The 16,530-nt window shown below is 43.0% G+C and overlaps 1 protein-coding gene across 1 annotated transcript in view; it reads left to right on the forward strand.

Moving 5' to 3' along the window:
• XRN2 (5'-3' exoribonuclease 2) overlaps window positions 1-16,530 on the forward strand; it is an 85,080-nt gene that overhangs the window by 44,228 nt on the left and 24,322 nt on the right. The window contains exons 21-24 of the mRNA XM_084622280.1: window positions 5,715-5,798; window positions 8,075-8,172; window positions 8,261-8,340; window positions 9,572-9,628. Coding sequence (XP_084478406.1) covers window positions 5,715-5,798; window positions 8,075-8,172; window positions 8,261-8,340; window positions 9,572-9,628 — 319 coding nt within the window. The remainder of the gene's footprint in view (window positions 1-5,714; window positions 5,799-8,074; window positions 8,173-8,260; window positions 8,341-9,571; window positions 9,629-16,530) is intronic.

The following is a 16,530-nucleotide window of genomic DNA, read 5'->3' on the forward strand; positions in this document are numbered from 1 at the left end:
ACTATGTTTTTTAATTTGGGGTATACATTTAAGTTGAGCCTCTATTATGGTGTCTTTAAGAAGTTTCCATGCAGCTTGCAGGGATTTTACTTTTGGTGTTGAACCTTTTAATTTCTGTTTAACTAACTTCATTTTTGTGTAGTTCCCCTTTCCGAAATTAAATGCTACAATGTTGGGTTGCTGGGGTGTTTTCCTTGCCACAGGGATGCTAAATTTAATGATATTATCATCACTATTGCCAAGCGGTCCAGCTGTATTCACCTCTTGGTCCTGATCCTGTGCTCCACTTAGGACTAAATCAAGAATTGCCTCTCCTCTTGTGGGTTCCAGGACTAGCTGCTCCAAGAAGCAGTCATTTAAGGTGTCAAGAAACTTTATCTCTGCATCCCTTCCTGAGGTGATATGTATCCAGTCAGTATGGGGGTAGTTGAAATCCCCCATTGTTGTTGAGTTTTTTATTTTAATAGCCTCTAATCTCCCTGAGCATTTCACAGTCAATATCACCATCCTGGTCAGGTGGTCTGTAATGTATCCCTACTGCTATATTATTATTCAAGCATGGAATTACTATTCATAGAGATTCAGTGGTACAGTTCGGTTCATTTAAGATTTTTTTTTCTTCATTTGATTCTGTTTTCTTTCACATATAGTGCCACTCCCCCACGATCACAACCTGTTCTGTCCTTCCAATATATATTTGTACCCTGGTATTACTGTGTCCCATGGATTATCCTCATTCCACCAAATTTCAGTGATACCCGTTATGTCAATATCCTCATTTAATATGAAGCACTCTAGTTCACCCATCTTATTATTTAGACTTCTAGCATTGGTATATAAGCACTTTAAAAACTTGTCACTTTTTAGCTGTCTGCCATTACATGATGTAATTGAATGGGACTTCTTTTCTTTTGACTGTTTCTCATCAGATCCTACCTGTATTTTATTATCATCCATCCTCTACTCCTTATTAGAACATAGGGAATCTCCATTTATAGATCCTTTCCTAAGGGATGTCCAGACCACCTGCACCTCCGCAGCTGTGGGCTTTTCCCCCAGCCCTTAGTTTAAAAACTGCTCTACGACCTTTTTAATGTTAAGCACCAGCAATCTGGTTCCATTTTGGTTTAGGTGGAGCCCATCCTTCCTGTATAGGCTCCCCCTTTCCCAAAAGCATCCCCAGTTCCTAATAAATCTAAACCCCTCCTCCCCTACACCATTGTCTCATTCATGCATTGAGACCCTGCAGTTCTGCCTCTCTAACTGGCCCTGCGCATGGAACTGGAAGCATTTCAGAGAATGCTACCATGGAGGTCCTGACCTTCAGTCTCTTACCTAGCACCTAAATTTGGCCTGCAGGACCTCTCTCCTATCCTTCCCTATGTCATTGGTACCTACATGTACCATGACCACTGGCTCCTCCCCAGCGCTACACATAAGCCTATCTAGATGTCTCGAGAGATCTGCATCCTTTGCACCAGGCAGGAAAGTCACAATTCAGTTCTCCTGGTCATCGCATACCCAGCTATCTATGTTTCTAATGATCAAATCGCCCATTACTAATACCTGTCTCTTCCTAATAACTGGAGTTCCCTCCCGTGGATAGGTATCCTCAGTGCGAGAGGATACCACAACATCATCTAGAAGGAGGATCCCAACTTTGGGATTGTTTCCCTCTGCTCCAGTTGGATGTTCTCCTTCCCTGAGGTTTTCATCCTCTTCAACAGCCCAGAGGCTGTTAAACCCGGGTGGTGGGACCATTCTACGGTGTCCTGGAAAGTCTCATAGTTGTACCTCTCTGTCTCCCTTAGCTCCTCCAGCTTTTTACTTGAAGCTATTGATTCTGGGTTAAGTTGACAACCTAAAACAATGGAAGATGTTTCATATAGCTTGCCAGAGTTTTCAATGTTCTGTAATCCTTGCTTTGTAACTTTTTAAAAAGCAGAGTTGTATTATAAATTGCTTGTTCTGGATTAGCATCTGGCATTCTCATATTTAAGAGGGAATTGTATGCAGGAAGTATTTTTAAGACTAGGAATAGATTGATCTTCTTGATCAAAAAAGCATCTAGAAATCCTGTATTTTTAACTTATGCTTTTTGATATTCCTCTTAAAGAGGTACCTATATTTTAAAAAGTGAATATTCATCCTTCAGTTTTGCTGGATTGCTTTTATCTTCAAAGATTAATTGAAATATTTTAAATTTGTCTTGCAATAAGGGATTACCATTGTTTCGCCTCAGAAGTGGCTGCATTTCAGTGGGTTTTTAACTTGGAAATACCTGCTTTTATTTGTTTCATGGCCTGCTCCTGTCTTTTTGGATGTGTTTTGTTATGAGATTTGAGTAATTTTTTGTTTGATTAGACTTGAACATAATGGTTGTACGAGGCGTATGAGAAATATATATTTAAATAATAAAGCAAACTAAAGATGTCATTCAGGAAGGAAAACAATGTCAGATTAGTTTCAGAGTAACAGCCGTGTTAGTCTGTATTCGCAAAAAGAAAAGGAGTACTTGTGGCACCTTAGAGACTAACCAATTTATTTGAGCATGAGCTTTCGTGAGCTACAGCTCACTTCATCGGATGCATACCGTGGAAACTGCAGAAGACATTATATGCACACAGAGACCATGAAACAATACCTCCTCCCACCCCACTGTCCTGCTGGTAATAGCTTATCTAAAGTGATCATCAAGTTGGGCCATTTCCAGCACAAATCCAGGTTTTCTCACCCTCCGCCCCCCCTCTCCCCACAAACTCACTCTCCTGCTGGTAATAGCCCATCCAAAGTGACCACTCTCTTCACAGTGTGTATGATAATCAAGGTGGGCCATTTCCTGCACAAATCGAGGTTCTCTCACTCCCTCACCCCCCTCCAAAAACCACACACACAAACTCACTCTCCTGCTGGTAATAGCTTATCCAAAGTGACCACTCTCCCTACAATGTGCATGATAATCAATGTCAGATTAGATTTCTCCAGACTGATTCCCCCACATCTACAACCTAAAGTTTCTATAACTTGTAGGTCTTTAGAATCTAATGAAGTAGGAATATCTGTGGAGAACCATACAGTAGAATTGGTAACGATAAAAATACCAAGTCATGAGAAAATTGATGTACTTTTAGGCGACCACAGCCTTCTGGTTGGGAAGCACTTGAGTGTACAGTGTTGGCGGAGATCAAAGGCAACCAAGTCTAACAAAACTAATAGAGTGACTTCAGCTACTCAAATATAAATTGATCAAATGTCACATTGAGGCAAAATTTCGAAAAGAAATTTCTTGCCACCTCTAATTGCTTCTCAGAAAAGCCAATTCTAGATCACATAAAAGGCTGTTCTCAACTTAGTTCGATGGAGTGCAAAGGGGTGGTACAGGAAATAACCATAGGAGCCACTAAGTACATTGCTCAGCAAAATGGGATCTTAATCTTGACTCGGGCCTCCATTTTCTCTTGGAATACATATAATGGATAATATGGATGGTCTTTAATGTTTCTAATGATACTTCGCTGTATCACCTGTTTCACTGAACCTGAATGATCTCCTTTACGCTGTCTTCCAGTGGCTAGATCAATTTAGATAAGGTAGAATTGATACTTTCTGGCAGAGAGAAATCATTTTGAGTATATACCAGAAGCGGTGGCTGTCTGCAGTGGAGGTTTATGTAATGCAATCCGAGTCTTACCAATTTGCTCTTTATTCCTGGATTCATATGTGTTGGTGATTTTATTTAAGCCTCTTCTGCTGTGCCTGGTCACAAGGTTGCTGCTTTTCCTCCTGGTTTCAGACCTCACTGGATTTATCCTTTATTTCCATGCTTTTGTTGCTTCAAGGCTGTACTACCATAGCCTCAGGGCTAGACCACTGCAACATGGTGTACACTAGGCAGTTCTTGGAAACTTCAGTTAGTACAGAAGGGCAGGTTGCTTGTCTTTTAAATAATCCTCACTGACTTGGAGCATATGTATATTGTGCTACCAATCCTGTTCTGGCTGAGAATTTGCTTTCAGGGTATGAGTCAAGCAGCTTGGAGTTTGCTCCTGCTCGGCTCATTCCAGCCGCTTTTCACAGCGCGGTGCAAAACAGTGGATCTTTGTTCAGTCATTCTACTAACTATAGGTGTATAAATCCCCTTAACAATTAGTCTCTTGCAGTTTGTTCTCCTAGTTGTTACTCTTTGCACACATGCACCCTCCCCCTGGTTCTGATCCATTCAGAGAAGTGGACTTGCTTGCTTTGGAGGGGCATGATGTGTTAACCTTGAACTGAACTGTGTAAAGGATGCTTCTGTGGTAATGGGTACCTGTAACCGTGCAATGCCATGTGTTACTATGAATCAGAGTTTTAAGTCTTATTTCCAAAATTGTCCAGATTTAAAAAAATTAATTCAGTTTAGCAAAGTAAATACTAAAGATTAAAGTTTTTAAATGAAATAATTACTTTAAAAAGTTAAGATTCCTGTATTAAGTATATAGCATTTCATTTCTGTCTTTCGCAGAGCATGGTTATAATCAGAAGTGACTAAAATTGGAATTCCATATATATTTTCTGACTTCTGTATACTTTATTAAAATAAAATTAAATGTCAACATTGCAAACACAGCATGAAATCTGAAAAATCAAGCTATTCTTGTATATAACATATAATGATAACATGTAAAAATAGATGCAATATAAAAATGACCCTAGGATTGCCGCTCTCACAATTCAGGGACACTGCACCTGTATTCCCCCTCTGCAGTCCACCATGGGCATCTGCTTTTAGGCTCCTGAGCCATCACCTCTCTTGGGCAGAGACTTACATCTCTGCCTTCTCATTGGGGTTTTTCCAGGCTTCCAGTCTCCTTCCTACAGGGATTTCTATAGAAAATCAGACTGCCAAAGCAGTCCTGCTTTGCCTTCTCCTCAGAGGCTTTAAACAGTGTGATTAGCCATCGTTTTAAGTTACCACACAGCTTTTCCTAAGCAAGCACATTTACTCTGAAGGTGAAAGCATTACAGAGAAAACATTAAAACAATAAAAGAACCTGCACACATGTTAATAAGCTTATCAGAGATCACCCCTCCCACCCCCATTTCCACAAGTGCTCTGATCAGTGTCAGTCTTTCCAACCCTTCCCTGAGGATTGGGACCTTCCCTTTGGATAGAAGGTCCTGTCCATTTGCTGGATCAGAAGGAAGTCCCTGAGTCATTTTAAATTCAGGCTATTTATCTTTGTCTGTTGTCTTTGTCCTTTGGAGAATCTATTTTAAACTTGTATCGGCAAGTTTCCCTAGGAGGGTGGTACCTGTCTGGAGGTGTTACAACCTGAGTGAATTTGCCTAATCACCCCACCCCCGCTACTATTCTTAATTTGTGGAGGGGCTCCCCCATTGAATCACGTGCAGTCCTTGGCCCACAATGATACAAACTTAATTCAGTAAGGTACTGTAGAAAATTGCCGTATTTGTCAAAGCTGCTTTTGTGGTGGTGGGTCTTTTTTTTTTAAACCCTTTTTTTCTAAAGTATTTGGAAAATTCTGGAACAAATGAATTAGATTTTTTTACAATGTTGACTGAATCCTTTTGACTATTGCTTTGAATTTTTACACTGAAAGGGAGAAAAAACCCATTTAATCTTTCGCTGTTAGATAAGCAGGGTAACTTGGTGGCTTAGCTCAATGACTGTGAAAGTTTTGCATCTTTAACTAATAGCTTGTTTTAATTAGGTGTTGCTCTGCTGCCATTCGTTGATGAGCGCCGTCTGAGAGCTGCTCTGGAAGAGGTTTACCCTGACCTCACTCCCGATGAAAGTAAGAATTATGATATTTCATTATGATGACTGTGATCGTTAAGGCTTTCATTGTTAGTGTACTTATCGTTCATGCAGTATTAAAACTCAAATGAACAGGGTACAATAGATGGCTGCTATTGATTTCCGTATGTCAAACTGCAACCTTTGCTCCACAAATAATTCAGTGGCTTGTAAATGGAGTGATCTTTGCTGTAAAAACAGAATTATCAGACTTCACTTGCACTTATTGAAATTAAGCGGATCCATAGCAGAATTTTAACACAATCTAATTTTCAAGTTATTGTATGAAATGATTCAGCTGGTACGCCCTGCATGAATGAGTAATTGCTAGATGAACACATTTTAATCGAAAGAATGGACTCAATTATTCTCTGTGGTGAGACTGGTAAAACCAAATGGGAATACACCTGTCCTCTGTCCACTGGGCAGTTTGTGTCCTATCAGGATACAGGAATTTTCATGACCAGCTTCTAAGCTCCCTGAAGGTGGATTCTTCCAGGTGAAGTGCCAGCTCAAGGTGGCTTTTTCAGCCTGTCTCTGTCTTCAGGGTGGAAAGCCAGGATAAGAAGCTGGGAGGAGGAAAAAAGCCAGTCAGCAACTATAGACTCTGCCCCGGTGTCAGTGCCACCCTTCAGCTTCTTGTTGTGGTCCTATTTATGAACAGAGTTCATTAGGTCCACATTGCTACAAGCTTCCCTCGTGGCTTCAATATGACTGGGAATGGGGCTGATGCAGGTGCTCTCACAGCAGTTCAGGAAGCATACCCTCCATAAGGTGGGACATCTCTGTTGGCCACCATGCCCGAGTACAGGAGGAGGGGGAAAGTAGTTTGGAGGAGGATGTCAAGATTACCTTTTCGCGCCCTAACCTCCTAGAGAGACTAAATCCAAGGGCCTTATTCTGACTCAGCCAAGCTTATGCAGTGTCCCTCCCGATGCTCCAAAGGGGGGTAAGTGGGAGCTTTATCTTCCCCAGTCTAAAAATCTCCTCCATACAGCCTCCTCTCAGCTTGCTTTTTCTTTTGTCCCTCTTCCATCCTATCATGGGACTCCTCTGCCATAGGTGGCTGTTATAACCTGTTTATCTCCCCCCTTCCCTCCAGGGGATGGATGAATCGGCCAAAGAATGGGAAGGTTCTTCCTCGTCCCTTTCCCAGTCCTTACCCCCATTTTAGAATTTACAGGTGGTCTCACTAGATGCACGAACCTATCCAGTGTTTCATGGCATTGACTCAAAATCTCTCCTATTAAGCAAAGGGTCCATGAAGAAAACTAATTCAGAATCCTTTCCATGCATCTCACTATCATCCAGATAGTAGTGAAAGACTGCTCTGTCCTGAACACAGCAGCTGCCATTCTTACATTTTCAAAAGAATTAGTCATAAGTAAACTTTTCATGCCCGCCTGGTTCTGCACCTGAAGATGGATTTGGTAGTGCATCTCACTCCAAGCCTCTTCCCTCTCTGGCACTCTTTTTTTGAACAGAGATAAAAGCACCTGGGTGCAAACAATACCACAGAGGGGAAAAGGTGTTTCCGTCCTTGGAAAAAATTCTGAAACTTGGGTCAGTCATCAGAGGCCCAGGGAAGCCTCAACACATCTGTTTGATCCTACATAGACACAATTCCATTTTCAGACCTTCCAGCATTTCCTCCTGGGAGCCTTCTGGATGCCAGGGGAGAAGAACCTAGAAACCTGCGTTCAGATCCTAGTCATGGTGAAGAAATTACTTTTATGGGCTAGTCAGGGTAAAGATCCCTTTTTAGGACCCCTCCCTGCTTTCATATTGCTCTGCATTTCGGCCTATTGGGTGGAAAGTTAGGGCATACTACACACTAGTCTGCCCTTATCCTGTAGGGACCTATCTATATTTTGCAGCTTTGGAAGCCATTAACCAAGGAGACTGCCTACACAAAGCAGATAGTCAGAGCTAATCATGAGCTCCGAATTGTGACTGGATATCTCCTTCCTGATGGACAGAGGATTGTTTGTACAAGTGTGGTCACACCATTGCAAATAATTAGCAGATGAGAAATATTTCCTTGAAAAGAGACCCATATCCCCCTCAAAAGTGCAAGCCATAGAGAAGAATTTGGACTTATATCAATGGAGTGTGCATTACAGTCTCTCCTTAACAGAAACGAAACTTTCAGTAGAAAATTAGTGAACTACAGCAGACACCTGTCAACACAATGGTGCTATCTTGGCATATTTTGCTGCTTTAAATCTCCTTCATACTGAATTATCACGCAATTTCTCCTTTCTCCTATTCTAGACCGAAGAAATAGTCTTGGTGGTGATGTTATGTTTGTTGGGAAACATCACTTGCTTTGTGACTTTGTATTAGAACTGTACAAATCCAGTAGCACAGAGGTATGTTACATTTGTTCTAAGATTATTGTATTTATGGGAGGGAGCAGTCTAGTTGCCTGCTTCAGCTGAAAAAACATTTTTTCTGTAGCCAGTGGATATACCCCCTGAACTGTGCCATGGAATCCAGGGAAAACTTACTCTGAATGAAAATGCAGTTCTTCCAGATCAGTGAGTATAGCTTTCGGTCTGAGTTGTTTGCCACTGAAGGATACTTTCTTTAGCTTGTCTAAACTAAAACAAAACTCCCCCACTCCCCAACAAAAACCCAGAAAAATCTGATGTCTCTAAATACTTGGCTTTGGAATTAAGTACTGTTTCCATTAGAGTTCAAAGAAGGTTGCTTGCTATTATCTACATAAAACTTCAGCTAGTGTTTATGGTTTTCCGGTCCCATTGCATTGCTCTGTTTCGGAAGGGTTTGGCTTAAGAGCACTGGAAGGTAGTGGACTTAACATGCTTGAGAAAGTGTCTTCATTACTTATGAAATCAACAGTGGTCATCCTCGTTTCAGTATTTGCCTTCCGAGAGAGACTGTTCTTATGTATTTGATATTAAGAGAATACTGTGCACCACGTACTATATGATAAACTTCAACAGGTGAAGAGCTAATGAGGGTGGGGGGAGTTCATAAGTGGGCCTACTGTCTTCAGTAATCTCATGTTTGGGTCTCTGATCATCTTTCAGCAGATCAGGGGAATCTTGTTCCAGTCTGATGTTGAGGTTTCAGCACTGTGTGCTTTATTGGATCATGGCCATCTATATCATGCCCATAAATATCATTTATATCATTTGTCTTCATACTATTGTTGAATTCATGTTTTCTGAGGGTGGTAATACATACTTGCCTATGCCTTGGTTTACTGAAGTTGCAGTTTTTGGTGAAAAGGAACTAACAAGTAGATGGTGATCACCATGCCCAACCAGAGAGTACATAGCACTTGCTGATGACCTAAAGGTTGATCCAGTAAGCTATGTAGTATTCTTAAACAGGTTACTGGTAGCAGCATGAACCAGGGAGTGGGGCTTTTATTTCTGTTATCTTCAGAGAAGGAGAATACTTCTGATTAATAACAAAGGCAGTTACCTTCTGTGTGTCAAGTTGTTGACTGCTTGGATTAAAGGGGCACAGTTTAGCTATCTAATCGGGGAGAGGTATGATAGAACTGTGCACCCAGTGAATTATACTTTAATTAGAAAGGAAACTCTTGCATCTTTTGGAAACTGCTGTTAAAAAGATGTAAGAACAGCTAGCCATTGTTTTAATTGTAAAGCAAGACAATTCTTCAAAACTTCAGTTTGTGTGGGTTACAGACTGCTTTGTTCAGACAGGAACATGTGAATTATGGTAACAGTCTCAAATTAAGGAAAATGAAGTTGGTAATTTTTTCCCTTTCATTAGGACAGTAGAGTCTCCTGTTCCATTGTTGCGTGATCTGACACCGAATTCTTCCATCAGGTGAGTTAATGTTGTGTGAATGTACTGGTGGTTGTGGGGTGTTTTGTTTTTCTGCTTATTGAAATGTATCAATCCGGGGTCCAGTGTAATCTGGGGTTCTGTAGCTGTTGAACTTGCTACAGAATCAGCTCCTTGTCATAGATTGCTTCAGAATCTAATCTCTTATGCAAGTGAAGAAAAAATGAAGGTTAACTAAAGCTACACAATATTGTTAACTTTATCTTGTGTTCTGACATGAAGCATGAACTTGGTCATGGTAGGTTTCTGAACCTGAGTTGTCCTTCAGACAGTATAGACAAGTAAAAATCTAACGTGTCAAGTTAAAATCTTCATTTGCATTTTAAAAATATTGCGGGAAATACTCATGACATACTGCTTATTTGGTGCTCTATCAAACGGAATTTATTTTTGTAAGGGTAAAGATCAATAAAGTCAAATTGACAGTATCCCTTTTTAAAGTTAAACTGCAGTGTAATAGGTTGGAGTCTCCGTTCTTTAGTCTGTCCCTTATCTGTAAGAAACCCTTCCTACAGCTTTCCCCAATAAGGTTGTCCTTAGGGTTAAACTGAGGCGCAGTTCTAAGGGTTTGTTCTCCTCTTTACCTTACCAGGGAATTTTTCTTCCTCCGTTTTAAATTTTACCTTAAGGGCTCTTAAGTTTTACCTTAATAAGGTAGCTTTTTAGAAAGCTACCTGCTGCTTGACCCTTTCTTTAGCACCATGTGTATGCAAAGGTCATATGAAGTTAACATTTCTCAGTGAGTCAAACCCAGTGTCAGTCTGATGTGGTCTAAAATGATGTCCTCTGTCTGGGATTGATTTCCTTCCATTCGTTCACTTTAGACATTGTTGAGGGCTTAAGCAAACAAAAGGGTTACATCTATGGAGTTATGGTATAACAGACTTTCTCCACTTGGGTTTCTTTGTCCACATCTTTATTCTCCCCATGGGGTCTGGTGGCAAAGTTTTATTGCTTTTTTATAAGAAGAGAAGACCCTCCAAGAGACCGAAGCCCAGAAGGCAAAATTCATTTCCCTGTCTTGAGGAAAGGGCTCCAGCCATTCTGCCTCCTTGACTACATGATATTCTGCTCCCTTCCCAGCAATCATATCCTAGCAATTCCAAAGTGCTGAGGGGATTTACCACCCACCCTGTACTGGGTACACTGGTCTCAGGTCTTAAATAGAGGCAGCAGTCTTGGATTACTGCCCTCCCTAGAGCACTTCCTCTCCCTAAACACACACATTCCCAGTCCTATAACTGTATTCTTGGCAGAAAATGCTGGAATAAGGCACTCCCAGACCCACTTGCTGCCCTGACAAGCCTTTGAAGGGCTGTTATACCACAGTACAGGCATCTTCTGAAAACTCCTTTGGTCACAGGATCCTGAAGGCCATTTCCCCTTTAAAAATAAAAATAAATACAATCATGTCTGGAAGCTCATTCTCTTTCCTGTATCTTTTCTGCTGTTCTGACTTAATGCCTTCATTTGATTAAAGGGAGTCTGTCTCCTTTTCTTAGTCTTTTGTGCCTTTTGTGCTGTTGCTTTCTCTGTCCATGTAATAGAGCCATAGACTGACCGATGGATTCTCCTATGAGAATGGGACCACTTTTCATCTGTAAATTGGAGTCTTCACAGAGAATCCACCTTCTAATGCATGGCAGTCCTCCTGTATTCTGTTGAATGTGTTCTGTCATTCACGCTTTCTCTTTGAGGCTGATGGCATCTGGTAGTGTTTATGGGCCTACTTTGAATGCATAGGGCTGCATCTATGTGGGCGGGGCCCGACCAGTAATGTTGGCACAGATTGACAAATGTCTTCTCAGAGAAGACCAAGTGACAGAAAAAACAAGTATCCCGCTCATTGTGAAATCTTCACCTGTAGCCACATTTCTTTTGATTTGGCCTATTTTTTGTTGCAGCATATTTAGGAATAAATGTTGACTTTGCCTTAACCATGATGTTCTTTATTCATCATGAAGTATACTGTTGTCCTCCCAGAACCATACAAATCTTCCAAAGGTAAATCTTTAGTTACAAAAGATTGAATTACTCATGCCGTTGGCAGTAAATTGAATTAGAGCCAGTATGTTGTAGGTCATTCTGATTTACTTTAAGTTGGTACATTGCAATAGTGGGTATCTAATGCTGCGCCTGTAACCTTTCACTTCTGGAGATCTATCAAATACTTGAGACAGTGAAAATCAGTCATGGTCTGTGTACTCCCTAGTCTCTAATGGGGTATAGCATGGCTCAGCTAGATAGGTGTATCTGCTTGCAGGCTGTTCAAGACTGAAATATTCAGGATGCGCCTGTTCAGGATATTATTAAAAGGACAACATGGTCAAATGGGAGTTTGATTACTTTCTAGTGACAAGTTAAAAGTAGTTTCAGGTACTACACCTGTGGGCCCCCCTGCCAGATTGTAATAATCACATTTTTTCTGCTGTAAAGCCTTGTTGCGGTGCTCCTATGAGATACCAAAGGCTTTGACCCTGGTTTGTATGAAGACCCATGGCAGCACCCTGCAATTCTTTCCAGCCACCGGAGCATGTAGTCAGACTCCCTCTAGCCTCCAGCTGTTTTTCCTTCTGACATGTTTTCCTTGTTGAAAACAAACATTTGTTATTGTTAGAGTAGCTTTATTGCATGGTTTCCCTCTTAGTTCTCCTTTTTCATTATTCCTCTCAGTGCAGTGGGTACTCTGCATTGTCATAGGGTAGCCAGTGAGATAACAGGTTTCAAATGATGCTCTCAATGTGATTCAACAATGTCTGTGCTGGACCCACACATACATTGCCTCTGATGCCTGGGTGAGTCTAAGCTTCTCAGCAGGTACTTTGTGTGTCACCAAGGGCTAGAAGAGATGGGAATCTAGGCTCTGGTCACTTCTCATGCAACAGCTCTTCAGAGTGATTCAGAATGACTTGCATCAGTTGGCACCAGACCTTTCTTGGTTAAGGCCAAGCCAGAGTGCCTTATCCTCAGCTCTAGCACACCTGTGCCCAGCGCACTTTGAGGGAAGGGGTATACCTTTCCACCCCACTCTCCCCAGTTCCAGGGGCTGTTCCACTGGCCCAGGGTAGCCAGAATAGTGTGCTCCTGTCACCTTGAGTACTACGTCTGCAGAATGCCACTGAAGCCAACTTACATATCCATGTATTGGAACGACAGGCAGCTCAGTTGGGAATTGGGGCTTCCTTCATCAAATGCAAGGGGAAAACGGTACTCTTCCATGGAAGAGAGTCCCACCAACCCTTTCGCTAACTGGCCAGAAGATTCTTCCTCGAGTGCACAGTTGGCCCTTGCCCTCCCCCTCCCCTTTCCAGAGGGAAAATATGCAGATACAAGAATATTAAATACTGATTAATAAAAAGACTTTCCTTTATTTACTCTTTTACTTTTTTTTTTCTTGCTTTCCTTGTTTATTATTTGTATTCACATAACACCTAGGAGCCCTAGTAAGGGACTAACACCCCTTTATGTTAGGTGCTGTATTAGCACAGAACAAAGACTGTCCCTGATCCAAGGAGCTTATAATCTAAGTCTCTTTACCTCTGTCTGCCCACCAAGCAAGCATTACCACCTTCTCCTGTGCATTGCCAACTTCTGCTAGAATGTGAAATACCGTGTGTGGGATCTTCAGTCCCCTTCTTTTCCTCGGGCGCCTGCAAATGCGATGCTGCGCCACAGGATTGCTTTCACTCTAAAATGAATGATCTTCTTAGATAGAGCCTTCGTTTGGGCCTACCATGTTTAAGGGCTTGCCAGATGGCCTTCCCCTATTGCATATGGGAGTAACAACTCCACATCCGTTCCTGGGCTGGCTTCTAGTGCAGGGAGAGATGGACTCTCTCCTCAGGGGGACTGAGTCATCTATCTGCCACCACGACCAGGAAAACCGAGAAGTCTGCTGCTTGCAAGGAGCTAGGATTCACAATGTGACGGAGAGACTGCCGAGACTCATCAAGACCTCAGATCGCTACCCTTTCCTGCTTCTCCATGTGGGCCCCAATGATACTGCTTAAGATCATTCTTGGCAGATCACTGCGGACTACGTGACTCTGGGAAGAAGGATAAAGGAGTTTGAGGAGCAAGTGGTGTTCTCGTCCATCCTCCCTGTAGAAGGAAAAGGCCTGGGTAGAGACCGTCGAATCGTGGAAATCAACGAATGGCTACGCAGGTGTGTGTTGGAGAGAAAGCTTTGGATTCTTTGACCATGTAATGGTGTTCCAAGAAGGAGGAGGAGTGCTAGGCAGAGATGAGCTCCACCTAACGAAGAGAGGGAAGAGCATCTTCGGAAGCAGGCTGGCTAACCTAGTGAGGAGGGCTTTAAACTAGGTTCACCGGGGGAAGGAGACCAAAGCCCTGAGGTAAGTGGGGACGTGGGATACCGGGAGGAAGCACCAGCAGGAGAACGCGAAAGGGGAGGGCTCCTGCCTCATACTAAGAAAGCAGGACAAACAGCAAGTTATCTCAAGTGCCTATACACAAATGCAAGAAGCCTGGGAAACAAGCAGGGAGAACTGGAAGTCCTGACACAGTCAAGGAATTATGATGTGATTGGAAGAACAGAGACTTGGTGGGATAACTCACATGACTGGAGTACTGTCATGGATGGATATAAACTGTTCAGGAAGGACAGGCAGGGCAGAAAAGGTGGGGGAGTTGCATTGTATGTAAGAGAGCAGTATGACTGCTCAGAGCTCCGGTATGAAACTGCAGAAAAACCTGAGTGTCTCTGGATTAAGTTTAGAAGCGTGAGCAACAAGGGTGATGTCGTGGTGGGAGTCTGCTATAGACCACCGGATCAGGGGGGTGAGGTGGACAAGGCTTTCTTCTGGCAACTAACGGAAGTTACTAGATCGCAGGCTCTGGTTCTTATGGGAGACTTCAATCACCCTGATATCTGCTGGGAGAGCAATACAGCGGTGCACAGACAATCCAGGAAGTTTTTGGAAAGTGTAGGGGACAATTTCCTGGTGCAAGTGCTGGAGGAACCAACTAGGGGCAGAGCTCTTCTTGACCTGCTGCTCACAAACCGGGAAGAATTAATAGGGGAAGCAAAAGTGGATGGGAACCTGGGAGGCAGTGACCATGAGATGGTCGAGTTCAGGATCCTGACACAGGGAAGAAAGGAGAGCAGCAGAATACGGATCCTGGACTTCAGTAAAGCAGACTTTGACAACCTCAGGGAACTGATGGGCAGGATCCTCTGGGAGAATAACATGAGGGGGAAAGGAGTCCAGGAGAGCTGGCTGTATTTTAAAGAATCCTTATTGAGGTTACAGGGACAAATCATCCCGATGTGTAGAAAGAATAGTAAATATGGCAAGCAACCAGCTTGGCTTAACAGTGAAATCCTTGCTGATCTTAAACACAAGAAAGAAGCTTACAAGAAGTGAAAGATTGGACAAATGACCAGGGAAGAGTATAAAAATATTGCTCGGGCATGCAGGAGTGAAATCGGGAAGACTAAATCACACCTGGAGGTGCAGCTAGCAAGAGATGTTAAGAGTAACAAGAAGGGTTTCTTCAGGTATGTTGGCAACAAGAAGAAAGTCAAGGAAAGTGTGGGCCCCTTACTGAATGAGGGAGGCAACCTAGTGACTGATGTGGAAAAAGCTAATGTACTCAATGCTTTTTTTGCCTCTGTCTTAACGAACAAGGTCAGCTCCCAGACTACTGCACTAGGCAGCACAGCATGGGGAGGAGGTGACCAGCCCTCTGTGGAGAAAGAAGTGGTTCGGGACTATTTAGAAAAGCTGCATGAGCACAAGTCCATGGGGCCGGCTGCGCTGCATCTGAGAGTGCTAAAGGAGTTGGCGGATGTGATTGCAGAGCCATTGGCCATTATCTTTGAAAACCCATGGCGATTGGGGGATGTCCCGGATGACTGGAAAAAGGCTAATGTAGTGCCCATCTTTAAAAAAGGGAAGGAGGAGGATCCTGGGAACTACAGGCCAGTCAGCCTCACCTCAGTCCCTGGAAAAATCCTGGAGCAGGTCCTCAAGGAATCAATTCTGAAGCACTTAAAGGAGAGGAAAGTGATCAGGAACAATCAGCATGGATTCACCAAGGGCAAGTCATGCCTGACTAATCTAATTTCCTTCTATGACGAGATAACTGGCTCTGTGGATGAGGGGACAGCGGTGGACGTGTTGTTCCTTTAGCAAAGCTTTTGACACGGTCTCCCACAGTATTCTTCCAGCAAGTTAAAGTAGAATGGGTTGGATGAATGGACGATAAGATGGATAGAAAGCTGGCTAGATTGTCTGGCTCAACGGGTAGTGATCAATGGCTCCATGTCTAGTTGGCAGCCAGTATCCAGTGGAGTGCCCCAAGGGTCGGTCCTGGGGCCGGTTTTGTTCAATATCTTCATTAATGATCTGGAGGATGTCGTGGATTGCACCCTCAACAAGTTTGCAGATGACCCTAAACTGGGAGGAGAGGTAGATGTGCTGGAGGATAGGGATAGGATACAGAGGGCCCTAGACAAATTAGAGGATTGGGCCAAAAGAAATCTGATGAGGTTCAACAAGGACAAGTGCAGAGTCCTGCACTTAGGACGGAAGAATCCCATGCACCGCTACATACTAGGGACCGAATGGCTAGGCAGTTCTGCAGAAAGGGACCTAGGGGTTACAGTGGACGAGAAGCTGGATATTAGTCAACAGTGTGCCCTTGTTGCCAAGAAGGCCAGTGGCATTTTGGGATATATAAGTGGGGGCATTGCCAGCAGATCGAGGGACGTGATCGTTCCCCTCTATTCGACATTGGTGAGGCCTCATCTGGAGTACTGTGTCCAGTTTTGGGCCCCACACTACAAGAAGGATGTGGAAAAGTTGGAAAACGTCCAGCAGAGGGCAACAAAAATGATTAGGGGACTTGAACACATGACT

Source organism: Lepidochelys olivacea, assembly GCF_965140295.1.
Source record: "Lepidochelys olivacea isolate rLepOli2 genome assembly, chromosome: 3".
Classification (NCBI taxonomy): Eukaryota; Metazoa; Chordata; order Testudines; family Cheloniidae; genus Lepidochelys; species Lepidochelys olivacea.